The sequence below is a fragment of the Cryptomeria japonica genome, unplaced genomic scaffold (genome assembly GCF_030272615.1).
Source record: "Cryptomeria japonica unplaced genomic scaffold, Sugi_1.0 HiC_scaffold_79, whole genome shotgun sequence".
NCBI lineage: Eukaryota > Viridiplantae > Streptophyta > Pinopsida > Cupressales > Cupressaceae > Cryptomeria > Cryptomeria japonica.
In genome coordinates, this window is record NW_026728901.1 from 217,231 (window position 1) to 241,508 (window position 24,278).

At 36.6% G+C, this 24,278-nt stretch overlaps 1 protein-coding gene across 1 annotated transcript in view; it reads left to right on the forward strand.

Moving 5' to 3' along the window:
- The first annotated feature begins 5,923 nt into the window (after positions 1–5,923).
- The window catches only part of LOC131864173 (receptor-like protein 45), a 32,957-nt gene continuing 14,602 nt past the window's right edge, over positions 5,924–24,278 (forward strand). Inside the window, exons 1-4 of the mRNA XM_059215191.1 lie at positions 5,924–5,996; positions 6,269–6,622; positions 6,838–7,182; positions 7,224–7,489. Coding sequence (XP_059071174.1) covers positions 5,924–5,996; positions 6,269–6,622; positions 6,838–7,182; positions 7,224–7,489 — 1,038 coding nt within the window. The remainder of the gene's footprint in view (positions 5,997–6,268; positions 6,623–6,837; positions 7,183–7,223; positions 7,490–24,278) is intronic.

Genomic DNA, 24,278 nt, shown 5'->3' on the forward strand with positions numbered 1-24,278 from the left:
ACGTTATTTCTATAAATCTAGATTAAACAAATAAATAAAAATAATTATCTACAATGGTGATGCACGAGGATTAAAGACATTAAGCAAGTATGTAGGACACCTAGAATGATGTTGCAAGCTAATGATGCCCTTACTAGGATGTTACATGATCTTTATATTATGTTTTCATGTAAATATTATTTTGATTATCTCATGATAATTTAAATGAAGTGAAATTAGTCCTTACAAACACTAACCTAGGTTGTAATGTGGAATAAATTAGACTTTAATTTAATAATAATGGTAAAAAAGGGATGAAATTATCAATCCAATTTTGAACTGTTAGGTTCAAATATGCATGCACGCAAGTGACCTACGTGAATTATGCATTTGTGGGTCTAATCTAGAGTGATGAATGGTGGAGATTCGATATGATTACTTTTGTTTTTAATTGTGGTTTTTATTTTCAATGAAAATTTTGGATCACACTCACTTAAAATCAAACCGTCGATTCATAAATATGCATTGTTAAAATGAAAAGTAATAATATCAATTCTTCATGGACTATGAAAAAATCATGCTAACTAATGGTGGAGATTATTGATTATGTTCATACCTTTGAGATGCATGGAGATTGAATCAAATTAGGATAAAATCATTGAAATTCGATGTAAAATTATGTAGGACATATACTAATCAACACATAAAAGATAACCTAATCAAATTAGGCCTAATACAATCTTTTCTATTTCAATATGGATAAATATAAACTTTAGGAAAATTAAAGAAAAAATTAAAAAAAAAGCAATTTATAATTTTGTTGCCAATTCTTGGATGAGTTTCGATAAAAATGATGTTTCTACTCTATGTGCGATTTTTTTTTTAATATATGAAATTCACAAACTTGTTTTTAAAAATATATTAGAAACTTGAATTTGATTACTATCTAATAATATTTAATTTTTTAATCATAAAATAAAATTATTTTTTATCAAAACTCTATTACCTATATAATTTTTATAATGATAAACAGTTAAACTTTATACAAAATTATTCAGATATATAATTAAATTTTATATAATTTAACTTGTTATCAAATATATCTTAGTGTTCAAAGATCACATGAATAAACCACAATTAAAAATGTTGCTTGATATTCAACATAGATTTTAGAAAAAATGCTTTGCTTGAAAATATCTCAACTCCGAAAATTTAGTTTGTGCCCCTGATTTCTTTATTATTCTTATATTTTTGTAGTATGTTCTATTTTTGTGTGAGTCGTATGATCTGGTCTATGTTTTCCAGCGATCTCAATTTTATGTGAAATCTTTTCTTGGTTGATACAAATATTTGTGGAAATAAAATGCACGAGATTTAAGTTTAATAAAAAATTATCGGTCAATGTTGGAAATAATTAGAATAAAAAACATATAGTCACAATTTACATAGTTAATTTTCCATATTGACACACCATATTCTTGTTTTACACGATACCCATCACATTCAAATTGGAAATATCACTCCACGACCCTCGAATTTGTTGTGCCTTACGTTCACATGACTTTTCCACCCATTGAAAATGACAAAAATGTTACTGTGTTGATGTGGCTCTTTGCATACACGACACTCTTCACACAACAACACTTAACCACAGTTAGCGATATATTCATCATTCTTCTCCCATGATTTCTGATCATCTCTTTTCTTTCATAGTAAAGATAATAAGAATTTTAGTTTCCAAAACAATGGAAGCTATGCTTTCATGTGGCAGAGTTGCATTTGCAAACATAACAATATTATGTTGCTTCACTTCCCCTGCAATTGCATGCCTCCTCCCTGAAAGAAATCTTCTCCTCGATTTCACTTCCCCTGCAATTGCATGCCCTCTCCCTTAAAGAAAACTTCCTGGCACAGATTCAATTGCTACACGTGGAGAGGAGGTGGCTGGTGTGGGCCCATAGCTTCTCCCAAATCCATTCCATCGAGTCTTGTTTAGCACCGTTAATGTTTGAATTCAAACTTTATTCCCGCCCAATGATTCCCATTTATATCACTGCTGTCATGAAATGGTCAAGGATTTTTACAGCCCAGCACAACACAGCCCAATAATTATCAAATATCATAGTTGGAAATGCTATGGTAGAGATTCAATCAAAATGTGGAAGCATAGACAAGGTACGTGAATGGTTTTACAGAATGCCTTGAAGAAATATGATCTCACGAAATGCTGTGATTGCAGGGTATGGAGAAGATCTATTTCTTGAAAAGGATTAAGATGATTTCAACCAAATGAGATGGGCAGGTGTAAAGCCAGACATCGCAACCTTTGCCAGCTTCCTCTCAGCCTCTGCGAAAATGGGAGCTTTGGAATAGGGGATGGACATCCATCACAAGAATTTATTCAGATCCTTTAGTTGCAACTATCTTGACTGCCCTTTTAAATATCCGTGCAAAATGTTTAAGCAAAGATGAGGGACATGAACTGATTGACAAAAGGCCATGATTGCAGGATATGCAAAATCTATAAGCATAGGAAAGGCACCTGATCTGTTTGACAAAATGCCTCAGAGAAATAGAAATATCTTCTCATGGAATGTCGTGAATGGGATACTAACAAAAGATTTCATTTATATCCACCAAGTTCTATAAAAGATTGCATTGGACAAGCCATGGGCAGATAGTTTTTGAGCTTATTAATAGCTTTACAATACTTTGCAATTTTGAAAGATACCCTCGAAACAACATTGTATTATCCATATTTCTAAATGATACCATGGATACCCACTTGCTCCATTTCTTCTTGAGCAAAACAAACACTCTCCCATGTTTTGCCATCATGACCTACCTAATAGGTCTAAAAGACAATTTTGTTCATTTGTAATAACAATGCAAGTTCTTTTTCTTATCATAAGGACTGTTTCTTACCATTCAACCCAATTATATGTAACCTAAATTACTATTTTGTAACAATCAAGCAACATTATAGTTCAAATTTTGCTCTGAAACTAAATTGAACCTTTCCTTGTGGGGTTTCCACAACCTCAATTTAATTTTCTTACAAATCCTCCATTAAAAATCTTGGAGAATGAGATGATAACAAAAACACAAATTAATTAAATTACAAGGCTTCCAAAAGCAACAATTTAAATGCATCTCGAGTAAACAAAAATATTCCACCCATGCTTCTCATGCCACTACTACTTATACTTTTAAATCTTCAATATATTAGTGAAGCAATTTGATCAATTTAAGAAGAAAATGGATGTTATCTGTGCAACTTTGACTCGATTATATTAAATAGATGTTTCTTATGAAGAAAAGGATTGAAATTATTAACTATAGTCAATGGGCCCTTGAATTGTTGGTGAAGTCGAATGGTTCTTAATGAACCCATCAAGGATCAAGTCTTGCTAAGTGCATGGCTCCAACATCTTGAAATAGGATGAGGTCGAGATCGTGCCTTGGGTGAATTTGGATACCCCTTAGTCCTTGGCTCTTATGATAACTCTTGTTCTCTACCAATAAAGAAAGAGGAGGACAATTTCATTCTTCAATATATATGAAGAAAGAGAAATTTTCATCTTTATTATCCAAAGAAGAATAAGAAATCAACTTTTAACAATCTCAATGCTAATTGATTTGAAGGCACTACTTTATGAATCAAATAGTTTATTTAGGATATTTATAATCTCATCATTTCCTTTAATATTTGTGTTGTGTTGATTTTTGATTCCTTAGGCTTGCCTAATTCTTTTCTGTATCATTTCATTAAAAAATTTGTGAGATATTCTATCTATTATTTTTTCTGTAATGAATTTTTTATTTATAATGCATGTACAAAAGATTGGTTTAACCTAACTTCCTATAAACTAATTATATCTAGCTATATTAAATTATACATTTGATTAGCATTTGGACAAATCTCTCCTTATACATACCCGTGCATAAATCCTTGAATCTCCCTACACAATTAATTCATCTAAGATTTCAATTTTTTTAAAGTGAAATGTCAATCTACTCCAAGATTGTGCATTACCACTATTCTTGAAGAAGACTATAAATTCTAAATATATTGAAATTTATTGGATTTTAAGATCTAATAAGTCAAAACAATTGATAATTTTTCAAGAAGAGGCCTACACCATTTGACATCCTTGGCCCTCCATTAAGGTCATTATCCCTTTCCATTTTATTAGATAATTCTACTAGAAAGAATCCTCTTGAGAGGAATTTCAGTGTATAGGATTCTCCTATTTGATTTTCAATTTAATTTTTCATTTTCCTTTTTCAAGATAGGAGCCAATAAAATTTATAATTTCAGCAAACTAAATGAAAGATGAATTTCATTCTCTAGTCAAGAGCAAACCAAATGAAATATGAATATCATTCTCTAGGCACAAATTATTAGATGAGGATCTTGATTGATGGAATAGAATTATTGTTAATTTTCCCTAGCCTCACTTGCTTCTCTTAACGTTGATTTCCTTTCTTGAAAGGTGAAAGATTCATTAGTCTGTTTCAAGAACTATTTTCATGGACATTATTAAAAAAAAAATTTGTTGAGATATGATTGATTATTAAAAAAAAATGACATTCTTTTCTTTCCTTTTTGCCACTCATGATATTCATGTATTATTTTTGTATAAGTGTACTTCTTCCTATGGAGTTGTTCAAATTAGAAAGATTCTTCTTGCCTTTTTGTGCACCTTTTCTTGGAATTTTTCCTAACCATTGCTAGTTTATTTCTCAATTATATTTTTCATCAAATTCATGGTGATTATGCTAATGATTTACCAAACCCTCAAAATTGGTTCATAATTTGTTGCTCCAATTCACTCACATGTGGTTTCTCACTATTTCTTATGGAATATTTAAATTATTTGTATATTTAAATGGATATTTTAAGAACTCATTACATATTAACACGTTACAGTCACTATTATTATTTATAAGTTTATAGAGCCATTTTTTATCAACTTAGAGACAATCTATAATTGGTTATAGAGCTTACTAGGAATATTTTCATAATAAATATGCCCTCAATCATAAACCCAATTAAATCAAAGTTGCACACATTATGTTTCTATCATCCTTGAATTTATGCTTCATTAAATTAGTTTATTAAATGGTTCAATATAGTGCATAATTAAGGATGATTAGGCTCTGTAAATCTAATTAAAATAAATTAGCATGCCTTAGGGATTTATTATCTTTAATTTGACATGTGATGTGACCAATAAAATTATTTGTTTAATCAAGTGTTCAATTGCAACAAGCCCTTTATATGAGTAAGGGAATTTGTTATGTTTTATGAATTAGTATGTTAAAAATGTATAATACCTTAATTGTTATCATTTAAGGAATTAGAGTTACATCAACTAAAACTTGATTTAAAATTAAGGACATTCAACTAGGTGAAATCCAAGTACTGTGACACATCATGATAAAAGAAATGAATAGCACTAGCCTTTGGTCTAACTTTTAAACTTGAAGTACATGAAAGTGACATAAATTTTTAATGCATTTAATGTTTTTATTTAAATTTTAAATAAAAATATTAAATTATATTTCAAAAATTAACATTTTCTTTAATAATTAAAAAATTTCAAAAAATGATACCATCTCAAGATATATTATGTTCTCTAGAACATCATATTTATTTATTTATTTTAAAAATTATATATATATATATTATATTTTAATTTTAGATAAAAAGTAAGAGACCATCAATAATAAATATATTATTTAAAATTCAACGGCTTGTCCGTGCTTCCACAGTTTGCATACGTTTGTCAGAGCATTTGCAACCGTGCCAGCTCACCACATAGCTCCCATTTTGGTACAAGCTGAAAGAATGCTAGGAAATAAAAATTGCCCAGAGGCTATTAGCAAACACGTACTGAATTCACTATACTTACTGGGCGGGAGAAATTTGAGAATTTGAATGCTAACGGAAACGGGACAAACGGCAACGGATGGTGGCAAAGGGAATGGGCCCACACCTGCCATACTAAGCGGTCAACGCTTAGTGTGTGCTGTTTAAGGGTGGCTGTATCTTTCTTACAATCACTTAACTGTAAACATTGACTCAACATGGATTCCGCAGTTTAAGCTTTCCTCTTTGGGACTAGGTTCTTGCAATTTAGATAGAATTCCATCCTTCCTTGTGACCCAATATAACTTGGAAATTCTGGACCTATCTGCTAACAGTATCCAAACAATATTCCATCTTGGATATGGAACTTACCCAGCCGTTATAGTTTGAACCTTAGTTGTAATCAATTAACAGGGTCATTGCCATCTAGAGTAACCTTACCCAAGTATTTTGGCTATCTAGATTTGCACAATAATAGCTTAAAAGGTGCTCGTCCTCTTCCTCTCGCTGGAGCTTATCTGCTGGATCTGTCGATGAATCAGTTTAATGGTTCTATTCCTAGTCGCATCGGTGCGTATCTTGAAAATGCAAGGTTCTTATCCTTGTCGCGGAATAATCTCAGCGGAGCGATTCCAGATTCTATTTGCACTCCATATTTGCAGGTTCTTGACCTTTCAAAAAATACGCTGAGCAGTGTCATTCCTCCTCATTTAACCAGGAATTGTTCTTCTCTTAGTGTTCTAGATTTGGCAGAGAATCATCTGGAAGGTATGCCAGCAGAGTGGGGCAACATTACAAAGATTCATACATTGAAGCTCAATGGTAATCATTTGAGAGGAGTTATTCCCTCATCCATTTCAGAAGGCTGATCTCTGCAAGTATTGGATTTGGGAAATAATGATTTGGAAGGCACCCTTCCCCACGCCAGGTAATTGGCCTTCCGAATCTTCAAATTCTGGATCTTTCTGGCAACAACCTTTCAGGACCCATTCCAAGAAACCTTACAAATTTGCTCGCAATGGTCAATGCATCGCAAAGTAATCCAGACTATCTCGAAGAATACACTTCAATTGGTGCTACATATACAAATCAGATTAAAATTTCCTGGGAAGGTTGGGATGTTGAATTTGTGAAAGTTCTTTTCATTCTTAAATGTATTGATCTTTCAAACAACAACTTATCTGGGAGCATTCCTCCCGAAATGGGATCTCTTCAAGGCTTGATAGCCCTTAACCTTTCAAGGAATGATCTCAGTGGCCGAATCCCAAAAACATTGGGACGCATGGATCAGCTAGAGTCTTTGGACCTCTCGCTAAACAGGCTGAATGGCAACATTCCATTAGAACTTCAGTTGCTGAGTTATTTGCAGTTCTTAAATCTATCTTACCCCACGGGGGGCAGTTTCTAACGTTTGGGGAGTCGTCCTACTTGGGCAATCCTAAGCTAAGTGGGATTCCATTTACCAATGTAACCGTCTGCAACAACTCTTCTGGCTATGGCAACTGCACAAGTATTGAGAGAAGTGGTGAAGCAGAGAACTCAGATGGTGAAATGATAGGATGGGCAATCGGACTTGGATTGAGTTATTGTTTGGGATTCTCTATTGTGATTGGAATATCGATCTTCAATAAGAGGGTGAGAAAGAGAGCCTTCCATTTGTATGATGTTGTAATTTTAGCTCTCGATCGGTGTATAAGAGGGAATAGATAAAAGTATATAGCATTGTATAGAGTGTTTTGTTAGTATATGGAGTAAGTTTTCTGTTTGTTTTGTTAGTATATGGAGTAAGTTTTCTGTTAGTGTAGGGACACAAAATTTAATAAGCATAAGGGGAGCCAGAAATCGTTGGTGTTTCTATGATGTAAACATCGCGAGGCGTAATATAGAAAATTCCTTGATTTTAACTATTTTAGTGCCTAATTGTACATGTTTTATTTTTATTATTTTTAATTTAATACGTAAAATGTATGTGTAAGGGGTAAATTTGTATATGAAGTAAAAAATAAAAAATGTTTTTTTTTTTATTGTAAATATGTAATTATAGTACCTTATTTTATTTTCTTAGTACATTGTTAGATTTTTATTTAAAGATTTATTAATTACTTGGTATTATATATCATTTAAATTTCCATCAATAATTATCAATAGATAGTTCAATTCAACTTGTCTATTTCAAAATTTAAATCTTTTATTTTTTGACTGACCTTTCTATGATAAAAAAGTTATTATGATATAATGATCCAACCAATTAAATCACTAATGAAACAATTACTTATCCTTAAAAAAATGGCATTTAGAAAAAAATAATATCATCCACTCTAGAAATTCATTTTCCAATAACCATAAAAAGAACATCTCAAATTCTATGTCTCTTTATAATAAAATTGTTTAGAGTTTATAAAAAGTTCTTGAGATTATTTCTTAAAATATACCCTTCTCTTAATTTATATAAAATCTATTTTATCTTATCTTAAGAATATACCTATCTCTTCATGTTACTTACAATCTCTATTTGATGTTCACTATAATTATAAACGACATGATATCATATATCTCATGTGTGTGTGTGTGCACGCACACACGTGTCTCATTTTGAAATCTAAGATGTAAGAATTCAAGAATACAATATCGACCACCTAATATATTTTGTAATTAATTTTTGTGAATTAAATTATGCAGAATAGTTTTGAAGATCAACATTTTAGATCATACATCATTATCTATTTTTAGTATGAGAATAATAGTGATATAAATTAATATCAAAAATTTAAATATCAATTATGAAAACATAATATTTCACTTAATTCATATTACTATTTTTAAAAAAGAAACATAATGATTTGAATTCAATTTCAATTATTTTTGTATAATGTTTAGTATAAAAACTAGCCTCTTATTATAAATGCCTCACTTTTATGAAATTTGAAAAAAATAAAAAATCCATAAGGTTCCTTCTTATCCTCGTATCTATGGGGATACTGATCTTAATAACCCCTTGCAAAAGTCTATTGAGATCGAACTAAGCAGCTTGCATTGGTTTCAACACTTGGATTGTGAAGCTCTTCCTTAAATTGGTGTTAGCTTTCCCAAGTTTATGAGAATCTCGTATGGAATTGTTTTAAGAGGGCCTCTGATGTTTGTCCCTTATATTCTATGTCTTCCAAGTATATGTCTATGGTAAAGGGCAACAAACTAGTGTCTAATATGCGTACGAAGTCTACTAAGTTTATTCTTGTAAGAGATTTGAATAAAGTGAAAAAAGTTGCTTGAAAGAAGAAAGGTTTATCTAAAGGATATTTTAATAATATATTTGATGTTTTAGAAACGTTTTATGACATGAATTTAAATGTGCTAGGCAAAATTTTAGAAATTTCTACTTTGCGTCCTTCTTCTTTTGTTGTTGATGTATCTAAGGAAGTCCTGACTCCTTCTAGTGTGCATTCTATTATTGGGCTACTAATCATAAAATGTCTGTTCCTTCCAAATATGACTTGGTGGATTCCTTCAAATTGATCTATTGCTTATTTTGCAGTTGTTCCCTTTAGTTACCCTACTTATACTTTACCTAATGGTTGTAGGATGGTTCATGCAAATGAGAATCTCAAGAAAAATATTCCTCTTCCTTTGGGTCTTTAGTAGTAGAATCTCAAAAAAGATACTTTGGACAAGAATAGCAAGGTTGGGAGGAAAAGTTATCAAAATAAAGTAAAGTTTTTGGGTGAAGCTTTAGTAGAATTGGATGATGTTCATCCTCTGGACTTGCATTTCACTGACTCTCACTAATGATTATCCTTTCATGGAATGCAAGGATTTGGGTAGCACCTCTTATCAAATATTTTTTTTCAATCTTGTTCAACATCATGAGATGGTTATTTTGTTCCTTCGGGGGACTAAAATTTCCATGGATGATATATGAAGTCTTTCTTACACTTTGTCAAAGGGATGCTAATGTTAGTATGTGGGGGTGATAGGGGGAAAAGGAGGAGTGACCTCATCAACTTACTTCTATATTTTTCATTTCTTCCAAGCACTCACTATCCTTGGTGGACAAATATTTTTCTTCTATTGATCTTATTCTTCTTTCTGACATTAATGCACCAACATATTTTTACAATAAGCTTAAGTTATGGTCTAATTTATATCTTTTGCACACTTTATTTGTTTCTCTTCTATGGATTTTGGATGAAGACTTTAATTCTATTCTTTCTCTTGAAGACATTATTAGAGGTCTTAGTTGACTAGATCAATCTTTTATCCTTTTTAAAAACAATATTTCATTTCTCAATCTTGTGGATGTTAATCCTATTGATGCCTCTTTTACTCGAGTAATTGTCATTCTTTGGAATAAATTTCTAAAAGATGAGATCATTTTTTTTTCTTCTTATTACATTAGTGATAAGTGTCTCACAACTTTTGAAAATTTGGATTCGATTCTTCTCTTTTTCCTATGAAGAATCATGTGTTTTTTTAAATTTCAATTAATGTGGCTACAAGATCATGCTCTCTATGAACACATGTCATAATGGTGGAATTTGGAAAAACCTCCATGTGGTAATTCCAATTACTAATTCTCCAAGTTACTCCAATTTATAAAATTCCAACTCAGAAGGTGGCACAGTTCTAGATTTTGGAATATATTTATATAGACGAAGCCAGATTCAATCTCAGTTGAATAATGTTACTTCTCTTATTACAGATTATGGTATGACCATGGATCACCTTCGAAAGGAGTCTTCTTTATTGAAATGACTTCATGAATGGGAGCTTTGTGAAGATATTTTTTGGAAACAAAAATATTGCATCACTTGGCTTTAGGAGGGTAGTCAAAATACTACTTTCATCCATAATTATGTCAAGGATAAGAATTGTATTAATCCTCTTTTATATGAGGTAGAGGAAAACCCTTATTCTTGATGCTCTCAAAAGAGCATAGAATCAAAATCTTCTTGACAAAACCAAGAGGAAATCCCATCACTATGGAAGTGGAACTTATGAGGGGTTTGAAAAAAGAGTCCGTAATCCCAAAAACCAATATATAGATCAATGTAACTTTGTTGAGTAACTTTGAATCAATGTCAACACAAACAAATTATAGTAAAAAGAAAACAACTTCTAGATTTTGTGATATCATTAATATAAATGAACTGGCCAATTGCATCACCAACTCGTTGGATGATACGTTAATTCTAGAATTCCAATGGGAGTTATGAAAATTTAACTCATATAATGGTCAAATTAAATTTACTAGCATTAAAATCAATAGACCATCTTTGAAGGTGAAGAGAATTCTTACCAGAAAACCAAGGACCACCCTAAAGAACGCAAGAGAATCCCTCATATAATTTGAAGGAGAATATGAGAAATATGTTCAACAAAGATTACACATTTTGTCTGAACCATTCCATCTATTAAATGGGCTCCTATAGATAGAGTCAATGTTTGGCTTGTGACCAAGAAACCTCCCAATGAGTGAAGACTGCAACCTAGAAGAAGTTTTGCAAGCCCAAGGATCTAATAAAGAGTAGAGTGAAAATAATCCAAAGAAGAGATCCTTTAGAAATTACATTCAGTGGTATTGGAAGGAGAAGACACTCTAAGAATTGAGGGTTTGCATAGGTGAAGGAAATAATTTGGTGAAACCCAAACCAATACTAGGTAGAGGAAAAAAAACCCTTATGTACCCAACAATAGGGAACAACACCAAAAATTGCTTTACAATATAAATAACTTTAGTTAAATGAGAAGAGGACCCAACATCTAACTTGCATTAATAAATAGGCATCTAAGGAGGATCAATGTCGTCGTCCACAACCTCAAAAAAAAGTCTGTAAAGTAGAGCCCTTCTAGCCCCCAATGACTACCTCAACACAAGACTCCTCAACCAAATCTAACCCATGAAGAGGTAAAAACAAAATCATAAGAGGGGGAAAGAACATGAAAAAAGTAGGTGCAAGGACATAGCGGAAATTTTAACACTTGACAAAGTGGGTATTTTGATACTTAGCTTAATTGAGTATATCTAATAGTAGCTCATCGTCTGATTCACTCTAGAGAGCCTCCTCATCCACCTAAATACCATCAACAACAAACAAAGTAACATCCCCAATAGGCAAGAATCCCCAAACAACAAACTCAAAAAAAACCTTATCACCCTTAATAAGCCCACCCTAGTATTCCCCTAACTCTTACATAAGAAGAAACTCTAGGGTTTCTCCTCATAGGTTCCCTTCATTGTTCAACATTGTGCTCCACACTTTTATTTTGTTTGTGTGTAGGGGAAAAAGTGAGACTAGGTTAACATGCCCTAATCCTACCTTTTGACACACATTACGGAATACGAAAGAGCCTAGAGATATCGCACAATTGGCTACTTCTTTTTGTGAAAGAGAGAGCCATGGGATATCTATTAGGATTTCTATTCCCTTGTTGAAATTGTAAGATCAAGTAATGCAAGTTCAAACCCTAATCCCAAAATGCAAGTATGAACTAATAACAAGATTGCAGAATTGAGATTAAACAATGAACAGCTGTAAATACACAGATGAAATAAGAATGCAGATATGTACCTAGAGTCAAAATCGGACTGAAAATGTTCGGGACGGGAGCGCAGGCGCCACTATCCTGAAAACTGCACCGGAAACTGTCGTTCTACACTCTAAAACACTGTCAGAAAGCTATCTGAAAGCTGTCTGTCCGGAGGACCAGGGCACCCAGCGCCTCTGTCCCAGGGACCAGGGCGCCCAGCGCCCCTGTGCCAGTCTTCTGCTCTGCAATTTGATACAGAGTGCTGTCTCGACCTTCTCTCTCCGGATCTGTATCCCGCGGCGTCGTCCGAATCCCGAAACCTGCAATGATATCTGAAACAGGGTGTATGGGCGGCTATATAGGGTTTTGCCTTAGTCAAACCCCCGCTTCAGTGATTTCCACCTCCACGAATAGCCGAGTTGTTTTGTAAAATGTATTGTGTGTGCAGACCTAGTGTGTGTGCAAGGTCCTAAAATGCAAGAAAGCAAACTAGAGCAACCTAGAAAGTAAACCCTAATTGCTTGTAAATGATAACGTAAATGCTCTAAATCAAGATGCAATGTGATCTAAAGCATGAATAAATGATGTATTGAAGCTTATGTAAAGACATGAAAACAACATGAAATCATACCCAACCCTCAAGGGAGGAGTACAAGCCAATCTTCAGTCGGTAATCTCCTATTGTTCTTCAATGTCTTCCAAGCCCTAAGTGGATGAATGAATTTGATAGATGCTTGATAGAAGGATGTTGAATGTTGTTGAAGTCTTCAAAGATCTGCTCTTTCGCTGCATATGAGGTTCCTCAAAACCAAAAATTAGATCCCTTCAAATGAAGAAAGAGAGCTCTTATGTAGGAAACCCTAGGTCGTAAATTCGTCTTTTGGCTGACCTAGAGATTGAATATCCCACCAATTTCTTGGGGTTAAGCTTTATTTTATGATTGGATCGTGCTCCCAAAATTTCGGGAAAAATGTCCGGGACCATGTGCACTCCAGGCGCCACGGTCCCGACAACTTTTCACCAAATTTTCAGGGCCGTCGGATATGATAATTTTAGAGAGAATCCCGAAGTTACAGGTGATTTCGAGATGTTTTGACCCCAAAATCAAGCCCCCAAGTTCGAAATAGGACTTAATTAGGGTTTTTGATTGAGTGATGTATTGGAGGAATAAAATGCAAAGGGCACGCTTTAGCGAAAGGGCCCAACTTTATGATGCAAAGGACGATGAAATAGGACCTTAGACCTAATTAATTTGATTAATTAAGTGCTAAAGGAGAAATGCAATGCAAAATGCAAAATGCACTAAGGCGGGTGCTAAACTAGGTGTGAAATTGTACCACCCTAGCAAGTGCGTACAATTTATGACGCTACATTTAGCCCCCACTTTAGCAGTCATATGAGTACTACATGCATATGCAAGCTAAAGTATAGAAAAGTAAACATCATTTGAAAAAGGATATATCCATAAGTTGTCGGAAGAAGCCCCCAACGATATCTGCAGTACACAGTTAGGAACCGCACCCTACAAAACACACGTTAGATCACAAAATCACCTAATGCTTACTAGGGAAAGTGATGAAATCTGTGAGTAGCTATATGCCCCCCCTATTTCGGCTTGCTTATTAGGGAGGTGAAATAGGGTAGCATGTTTACTTGTGACAAATTGTGTAAGAGAGTATTGATGAGGGGTGTTCACTAAATAGGCTTCATTAGAGCACTTTTTGGAACATCCCGAGAGTAGGGGAAGGAAAATACGATTCCAACGCAACAAACGGCTCGAAAATCGCATCTCCCAAACCCAAGTTATGATAAAATGAATGATAGAGGAAAATTAGGGTTTCAAAAGTGAAGATAAACAAATGAGAGTATATACTTTGAAAGTGACACTTACATTTGTCACTTTGTTGATTTCAGAATACTATTCAGTGCAGCGGAGCCCACATAGCCATCATCATGCCTTCACGATGACCGGAGCGTCCCACGAGGATCAAGATCCTGCGCCAGGCCATGATCGACGACGAGCCACTGGACAAGGTGAGTTGACTGAATGTTTGACTTTTAATTTTTTTGCATTTTGACTCTTTTATGATCGTATGCGGGCCTTGAAGGCTGACCGGGGCCCACCCAGGGCGCCATGGTCCCTGTGGGGCGCCCTGGTCCCCTCAGGGCGCCATGGTCCCCTCAGGGGTGCCATGGTCCCTTCAGGGTGCCATGGTCCCCTCAGGGCGCCATGGTCCCTGACAGGGCGCCATGGTCCCCAATCAGGGCTTGGCGAGGGGTTTCAAGGCTGGCATACGATGTTCGATAGTTTGCATTAATGATTTTGATGATCGAGTACTGATTACGATTATGTTTTTGTGTTGCAGGGTCTCCCGTACATGAGAGAGCATACAGCGGGACATATTCTTCACAGTTTGCGAGATCAGATTCCGCGGCTGACTCAGGCAGAGAGAGACACACTATCGATTGTGGGATTGTGGTATGTGATCCTCATGCTAGCCATTCGGTTCCATCCTGCGATGCTGATGGCATTGATGGAGTGATGGGATCCTGACACATGCACTTTTCACCTTCCAGTAGGAGAGTTGATGGTCACACTCGAGGATGTGTACCGTATACTTCGTCTTCCTACTAGAGGAGTGATTGTTACATACGCGACCGATCGGTCAGTGGAGGATCATCAGAGAGAGCAGGTGTATTGCATAGGGAGAGTCATGCCAAGCGAGACGAGAGGTCGCATCATGGTCAGCTGGCTCTTACATCCTACAGGGGAGGTACCCCTTCTGAGACACCTTATGATCGCCATCATAGCACTAGCCGTCTGCCCTAATGGGTGAGGGACGCACATGCATGGGGGTCTCACATGGTGTATCAGAGCGATGGAGAGACATAGGAGAGTGTATGCTTGGGGTCGGAGTATGCTTGCACATCTCTATCACGACCTTGAGGAGTACGTATTCGGATAGGGTTTCAGTTTAATGACATGCACACTTCTGCAGGTGTGGATTTTAGAGCACTTCACATGCACCAGGCCCGTCGGCTTTCTGCTGAGTACAGCGAGCAAGTGACCTAGGGTGTTTGCTTATCCACTTACCAGCGAGTGGAGATTTGGAGATTTGTTATATTGGAGAGTGGTTTTTGACAGACTGACAGCCGAGGTGACAGTGTGGAGACCGTACCTACGGATGCATAGATGGGATGGGATGGAGAGACAGTTAGCATGCCTACAGAGGAACCGCCTACTGCGGGGACGATATTCACACATCATAGTCCCATTCTACTTCGACCGAGTACGGAGGCAGTTTGGGCTAGAGCAGTGTGTTCCAGCCGATGTGCCCATCTATACTCGATACTCACGGGTCCTTCCCAGACCTAGAGCAGTAGCGAGACCGACGATAGATGACATCGAGACTACAGACTTAGAGGGATCAGATCAGGATGTAGTCACTGATTATTCTGCAGAGCCTGGAGCACAGCGCAGGTACGTCTCATGGTTTATGAGATCATATCCAAGTCCTATCTTTCCACCAGATCATCCGACAGGCTATCCAGGCCCATGGAGACATGGAGACCGAGACGAGGACTAGGGATCCAGGTCAGAGGAGCCAGAGGAGGGAGAGGGTCATGAGGAGGTGGGAGATCCTGATCCACCTGCAGGCGATCAGCCCAGTGCCGAGGAGGAGGAGGAGGAGGATACAGATAGAGAGGAGGACGAGGAGGATGCAGGTGATGATGCGGATGAGGACGAGGATGAGGATGATGAGGAGGACAATGAGGAGGAGGATAGAGATGATGAGGAGGAGTCGGATGCAGCTCCCCACCATTCAGGAGATGATACCATAGCTCTGGATCCACCTCTTATTCCCCAACAGGGGGAACATGAGGCGATACGGAGACCTATTCCTAGTATCGTCCAGCCTACACCCGTCGTGCACAAATTATTCGAGCGAGGGGAGCCTAGCGGTTCCCAGGCACAGATGCTACCATATCATGATCCCTACTGGCGTGAGGGAGATCCAGGTATAGTAGGTTTATATTGATTGATTGATGTTTTGATGATATAGAATGGTACTAACAAAAATCTGTTCGACTGCCACAGCTAATGTGCAGGAATGGTGTTCCCTGATTCAGCAGGCAATGACAGACATTTCCATGATAGCACAGATCCCCAGTTCCTCACAGATTGCCTATAGGCCTCAGGGGAACGCGGGTCGTCATGAGGACTTGTTTTCCCCATTCCGAGTACAGGTAGACATATGGAGGGAGAGAGAGAGAGTCCTATCAGAGGACCTTCAGTAGGCGCGACAAGATCTAGCAGCAGCTCAGGCCGAGGCCACCACCTATCGCGCGATCCTTATGGATAGTGATCGTAGGAGTTCCTCTCGGAGTCACTCACGGTCTGTATCGCGCTACACACCCATGGGTCCACCTTAATAGCCAGATCAGGAGGGAGCGTCCAGTCGACACTCTCCAGCCACTAGTCCTAGGGATAGGAGATGATTTTATGATGTAAAAGAGAGGTCACATTTTGGATATACAGTGACCTATATTTGTATACGATCCACACATATATGTATATATACATGCTTCTCTTTTGCCTCAAATGTGTTATCTTTAATGCTTAAAACAATGTATATTTTGCTTTGATTAAATCTAATACATTTGGTAAATGTACATGTATGTTCAGAATTTAATTTCCATGTGATTGATTTCTCAATGCTCCATAATTAAATTGATACATGTGTGACTTAATTAAAATATTTAATCAAGTACTAAATTGATGATAAGGAAGAAATATGCATTAAGTCTAAGAATCATATAACTAATGTGATTTAATTTTGAACTTAAACACAACATGATACGATTCTACTTAACACATAACGACACTGTATAATATGCTAGCATAATGGAAATGTAAATCTTTTACAATTTACATAAATGAATTCAAGACAAACTATAAAGTAAAGAGACGCGCTTGTCAGGAATGAAGCAATATAGATTAAACAACATAACATTTAATTCTATTTTGCTCTAATTAGGAGATACTAACATATTATCCAATGTTGAAGAATTGAAAAGAAGATAGATGAAGAACGAAGAATTAAGCATAATATCTACGCAAGTGCATAGCATTGATAGGTTCTTTAAGAGGCATACCGTCTACATCCGCTATTTTGTAAGCACCTGATCCATAATCCTCAATAACGATATATGGTCCAAGCCAATTAGGACTAAATTTTCCCTTTTCTGCAGGTAAGGCATTCACATTGTGCTGATTCTCATAAAGGACTAAGTCACCTACTGAGAAGGAACGTTGAATGACCTTATCATTATAGCTTCGTTGTAGAGTTTTGTGATATGCTTGAATATGCTCAAGAGCATTTATACGCTGTTCATCAAGCATCTCAAGCTGTTGAAGTCGTTGTTCTCTATAAGAGTCATCATCTACTATACCTTTGAGAGAAACCCTAAGTGATGGAATCTCTAATTCTAAAGGCATAATAGCGTCAGCACCATAAACAAGATTATAAGGAGTAGTTCCCGTAGCAATTCGTACACTCGTTCGGTAGGCCCAAAGAGCATAGATTAGCTGGTTACTCCAATCCTTACCATGCTTATTCACGGTTTTGCGAAGAATTTGTTCAATTATTTTATTGGATGATTCGGCTTGACCATTTGACTGAGGATAGTATGGTGTAGAAAATCGATGTTTGATATAATACTTCTCGAGGAATTTCTTCACGTCCTTGTTCTTAAATGATGTCCCATTATCTGAGATAATAGTGGAAGGTATCCCAAATCAAGAAATGATGTTTTCTAGGAGAAATTGACAAATCACTTCGGCAGTAGTAGAGTGAAGGGGAATAGCTTCTACCCACTTTGTAAAGTAATCTGTTGCGGTTATAATGAAGGTGTGTCCTTGAGATGAACGAGGAGAGATTTTTCCGATAAGATCCAAACCCCATGCGGAGAAAGGCCAAGAAGCTACTTGAGAACGAAGTTCTTGGGCAGGAGCATGAATCAAATTATTGTGTTGTTGACATTGATGACATTTCTTAACAAATGAAAAGGAATCCTTCTGCATAGTTTGCCAATAGTATCCCATACGAAGCAATCTATGAACCAAGGATTTGCCCCCAAAATGCCCCCCACAGGCACTTGAATGTGCCTCTTCAAGAGCAATGGGGATTTCTGATTTGTTAAGACAGCGAAGGAGAATACCATCATAACCCCTTCGGTAAAGAACATTAGAAAGAATGATATATCTAGCAGACAGCTTGCGGATTCTAGCCCTAGTGTTCCTATTAGCGGAATTAGGAAAGGTACCATCGGTCAAATATCTTACGATATGCGAGAACCATTCATCTGAATCTACAAAGTCACAACATGTTACCAAGCTAGAATCGTCTACAATAGCTGGAGAAATAAGGTTGTGAATAATGAATTTAAGATCAACCACAAGGTCCTCTAAAGATACAAGAGAAGCCACACATGCCATTACATCCGCATGTCGATTATCTTTTCGAGGAACGGGTTCCATGGTATAAGAATCGAATTTTTGTAATAAAGAGATAGCAAGATCTTTATATTGTGATAATTTGTCTTGTTTTGCTTGATACATTCCTGTTACGTGTCTTATAATCAATTGCAAATCTCCATAGATATGTATGTGTTTTATATTCAGAGCTAAGGCTGCTTTTATTCCCACTATAAGAGCCTCATATTCAGCAATGTTATTAGTACACAGGAAATTTAGACGATATGATAAGGGAATGGATTTCTTTGTAGGAGAAATTAGAACAACACCTGCCCCCGATCCCGTACGACACTTAGAGCCATCAAAGTATAACTCCCAAGTTTCATCTTTCTCTATAGAAAGAATAAAGTCATCAGGAAAAGACTCAGGGTTAGGGAAGGAGAAAGGTGAAGGGACCTCAACTAAGTGATCGGTCAACGCTTGTCCTTTAATTGCTCTTTGTGAAACAAATTTAAGGTCAAATTCAGTTAACATCATAACCCACTTAGCTAGACGTCCTGATAAATCAGTTTTAGAGAAAAGATGCTTCAAAGGATCAAACTTTACCATGACATGGACTTCTGAATTTAAAAGATAATGTCTTAATTTCTGAGTTGCAAACACCAAGGCCAAGCATTGTCTTTCTATCGCAGAATATCGGGTCTCATAATCGAGTAAGGTACGACTTATGTAATAAACCGGACATTCCTTACCATCTTTATCATGTTGTGCTAACAATGCTGCGAGAGCATGAGAAGAAGCAGTTGTATACAGAAGGAAGGGTTTAGAAGGTTGGGCAGGTTGAAGAATAGGAGGACTAGCCAAATACACTTTTAAATCTTCAAATGCTTGCTGACAATCCTCATTCCATTGAAAAGTGATATCCTTTTTAAGAAGTTGAGTAAAAGGAAAGGTATGATCCGCAAGTTGAGACACGAACCTACGAATGGCTTGAATCTTTCCTTGTAAGCTTTTAAGCTGAGAGACATTTCTAGGAGGTGGCATGTTAACAATAGCATCTATTTTCTTAGTGTCCACCTCAATCCCACGATGCGAAACTATGAATCCTAATAGTTTTCCACTATCCACACCAAAAACACATTTTCGGGGATTCAAGCGCATGTGATACTTACGAATTCTTTCAAAGATTTGACGAAGGATTTTAACATGATCCATGCGAAGAAAGGATTTGGCTAAAATATCATCAACATAATCCTCTAAAATCTTATGCATATAATCATGAAAGATAAGGGTCATCGCTCGTTGATAAGTTGCACCGGCGTTTTTAAGTCCAAAAGGCATCATTATCCAACAAAACGTACCCCAAGGAGTGGTGAAAGCGGTTTTGAATTGATCTTGAGGGTTTATGAAAATTTGATTGTAGCCTGAAAAACCATCCATGAAGGATAACAAGGCATGTCCTGCCGTAGAATCAACTATCATGTCAATGTTTGGAAGAGGGAAATCATCTTTTAAAGAAGCCTTATTTAGATCCCGAAAGTCAGTACACATTCTTATTTTGTTGTCTGGTTTAGCCACAGCGACAATATTTGAAATCCATGGGGAATAGTCAATATGGCGGATAAATCCAGCCTCCAATAATTTTTCAATCTCAGCCTTAACAAGCAGAGCCACCTTAGGATTCATTTTTTGAATCTTTTGTTTCATGGGCTTAGCATCAGGAACTAAGACAATATTATGAGTAACGATCTTAGGATCTATACCAGGCATGTTAGAATATGTCCAAGAAAAGATCTCAGGGAATTCATGCAATAGTTCTTCATATTGTTTCTGTTCCTCTTCATCCAAGCATTTTCTGATTTTAATAACTTTCTCTTTATTGCAAGGGTCCATCTTAACATCAGTCATTTCACTTATGAGAAGATTACTTTGTTGAGGAGTATCCTTTAACTGAGGGAATTCTTTCACAATCTCGTCATTATCAATCTCTTTTCCAAAATAGGCTTCAGTGTTCAAACAATAAGGGAGTCCCCTATTGTGATGATAACGAGGAAGAGTGTCATAGGCTCCCAAGAACTTAGCTAAAGCATCATCGGTAGGGAAGATATCCAAAGCACAATCACTCGAAGGATCCCCATCAATATACTCAGGGTGTTGTATTGATAGAGATGTAGAGATAGCATTAACACTAATGCATGGTCTTTTAGAAGCTTTAGTACGTCTGCAGGGATTATAGCCAAGTCCAAAGGCATAATTGTGAAAATTAGTCTCTAGAGGAACTCTTATCCCTTGTTCATGAGCACCACAACCTTTTCCATGATACCCATGCTTAGCAAAAATGCAAAAACCACGACCATAACGATCAGCCATTTCAGGAAGAGAAGGTGGTTTTTCATAAGACAAAGAATCAAACTCTTCATAATTAGAGGTGTGAGGAGAAGAAGTTTGAGAAGCGGCCACAAAATTATTACTCATAGATTCAGGTAAGGTTGATTGATTTTTAGCTTCTTCTTTCTTTTCAATTTTATGATTTTCAGCTTCTTCCTTCTTTTCAACTTTAAGTTCTCTAGAAGGAACCTTATATTCACCTACAAAAGTAGGGTTAAAATCAAGAGATCCCCAATCATCTTCTGCGAGAACCTTCTCAGGATCAAAATCCTTTTTATGTGTAATTCCAAGTCAAGAAGGATCTTCTTCAGGAGTTCCAGACTCATCCAAAGAATTTTGATCATCAGAGAGCGAAGACTCATCGATAGGTTTCTTGTTTAAAGAGTCATCACTAGACGAGGATGGCTTAGAAGAATCTCCTTTGGAATTAGATGTTTGTAGACAAGCTTGAAAATTAGTATCACCTATCAAAGTATATGTCTTATTGTTATAAACGAATTTAACTTGTCTATGTAATGTAGAGGGGACAGCTTGCATGCTGTGAATCCAAGGCCTCCCTAATAACAAGTTATATGTTAAATTTCCCGACATAACATGGATAGGAGTAGGCAAAGTAACAGGTCCCACTGTGAGAGGTAAGGTGATGATACCTAATGAAGTCTTAGCCACATTGTCAAAGCCACGAATGGGACGAGAGTCAGGCTCAATAAGAGACGTATCCACATTCATCTTATGCAATAGATTAATACTACACACATTAAGGCTAGAGCCATTATCTACTAGTGTTCGTCTTATAGCAGTGTCTTTCATGATAACCACAATCATCAAGGGATCATATTGTTGTTGAATTTCACTAGTAGGCAACTCATCTTGGGTAAACACAATTTGAGCTTTAGGATTCATCACAGAGTTAACCAAAGATGCTATATTACTAGATGTATTCGGTGGAGGAACATTCAAATCTTTCAAGGCATCTTGTAACATTCCATGATGAGCGGAAGAAGTTTGAATCAAATCCCAAAGGGATATCTTAGCAGGGGTAGCTTTAAGTTGTTCTATGAGATCATATTCCTTACCCATAACTTGCGAAATACGGGGAGCTTGAGGAAGAATTGGTTGAGGATTAGGAAGAGAAACTGGAATAACAGGAGGGGGATTAGGTTGCCTATTATTTCTGGTATGATAAGTATGGGCAACCGCATGATAACTCTCTCTAGTTATTTTCTTAGCATAACTGTAAGGACTTATAGGTTTTCTTCCTTGTACGGTGATAATTGGTTTATTCGGGGTACGAAAGGAATCATGATCATACCGTCCTTGGACAGTAAGGAGAGGTGATTTAGGAACTTGAAAGCTGGGAGAAGGATAAGCACCTTAGACTTCAAAGAGAGGCTTATTATGTTCATTCAAGTTTATCATGTTAACCAATTTAGAAGTCTTGTTCTTGTTTAAAGATTTTGACAAAGCCACAAAGTCATCAAGAGCATCATCCAACAAAGCATGATCATATCGATTAAAAGGTTTGTCTTTTGATTCAAAAGGAGACATCTCCTCATTGAGGGGATTATTGAAAACAACCATGTTACTAGATTCAGGGGAAGAGTGGATAGGAATGTATCCTTGAGAGGAATCATTCGACTTATCTTTCTCATCACACCTAAATGGCATAGTAACAAGGTTTATGAGTTTTTGGTAAAATGAAGGTTTGGCATCCTTAGGGTTTAAAAACTCATCTAAAGCTTCATCTAATTCATCTTGGCTATACTCATAATAATCATCAAAAGCATAAACATTTTGCAAATAAAAATCTGACATTTTGAAAAGATTGCATAAAATTTAAACACACAATGCAAAGAAACACACTTTTTTTTTTTTTTTTCTCTTTTAATGAAAATGAAATGAAAACACACTAAATCTAGATCTAGATCTAACAAATGAAATGCAAGAGGAAGCAATGATAGATTCACGTCGGGTTCACCAAAATGTGTAGGGGAAAAAGCGAGACTAGGTTAACATGCCCTAATCCTACCTTTTGACACACATTACGGAATACGAAAGAGCCTAGAGATATCGCACAATTGGCTACTTCTTTTTGTGAAAGAGAGAGCCACGGGATATCTATTAGGATTTCTATTCCCTTGTTGAAATTGTAAGATCAAGTAATGCAAGTTCAAACCTTAATCCCAAAATGCAAGTATGAACTAATAACAAGATTGCAGAATTGAGATTAAACAATGAACAGCTGTAAATACACGGATGAAATAAGAATGCAGATATGTACCCAGAGTCAAAATCGGACTGAAAATGTTCAGGACGGGAGCGCGGGCGCCACTGTCCTGAAAACTGCACCGGAAACTGTCGTTCTGCACTCTGAAACACTATCGGAAAGCTGTCTGAAAGCTGTCTTTCCGGAGGACCAGGGCGCCCAGCGCCTCTGTCCCAGGGACCAGGGCACCCAGCGTCCCTGTCCTGGTAGGACCAAGGCACCCAGCGCCCCTGTCCCAGTCTTCTGCTCTGCAATCTGATACAAAGTGCTATCTCGACCTTCTCTCTCCGGATCTGTATCCCGCAGTGTCGTCCGAATCTCAAAACCTGCAATGATATCTGAAAAAGGGTGTATGGGCGGCTATATAGGGTTTTGCCTTAGTCAAACCCCCGGTTCAGTGATTTCCACCTCCACGAATAGCCGAGTTGTTTTGTAAAATGTATTGTGTGTGCAGACCTAGTGTGTGTGCAAGGTCCTAAAATGCAAGAAAGCAAACTAGAGCAACCTAGAAAGTAAACCCTAATTGCTTGTAAATGATAACGTAAATGCTCTAAATCAAGATGCAATGTGATCTAAAGCATAAATAAATGATGTATTGAAGCTTATGTAAAGACATGAAAACAACATGAAATCATACCCAACCCTCAAGGGAGAAGTACAAGCCAATCTTCAGTCGGTAAATTCCTATTGTTCTTCAATGTCTTCCAAGCCCTAAGTGGATGAATGAATTTGATAGATGCTTGATAGAAGGATGTTGAATGTTGTTG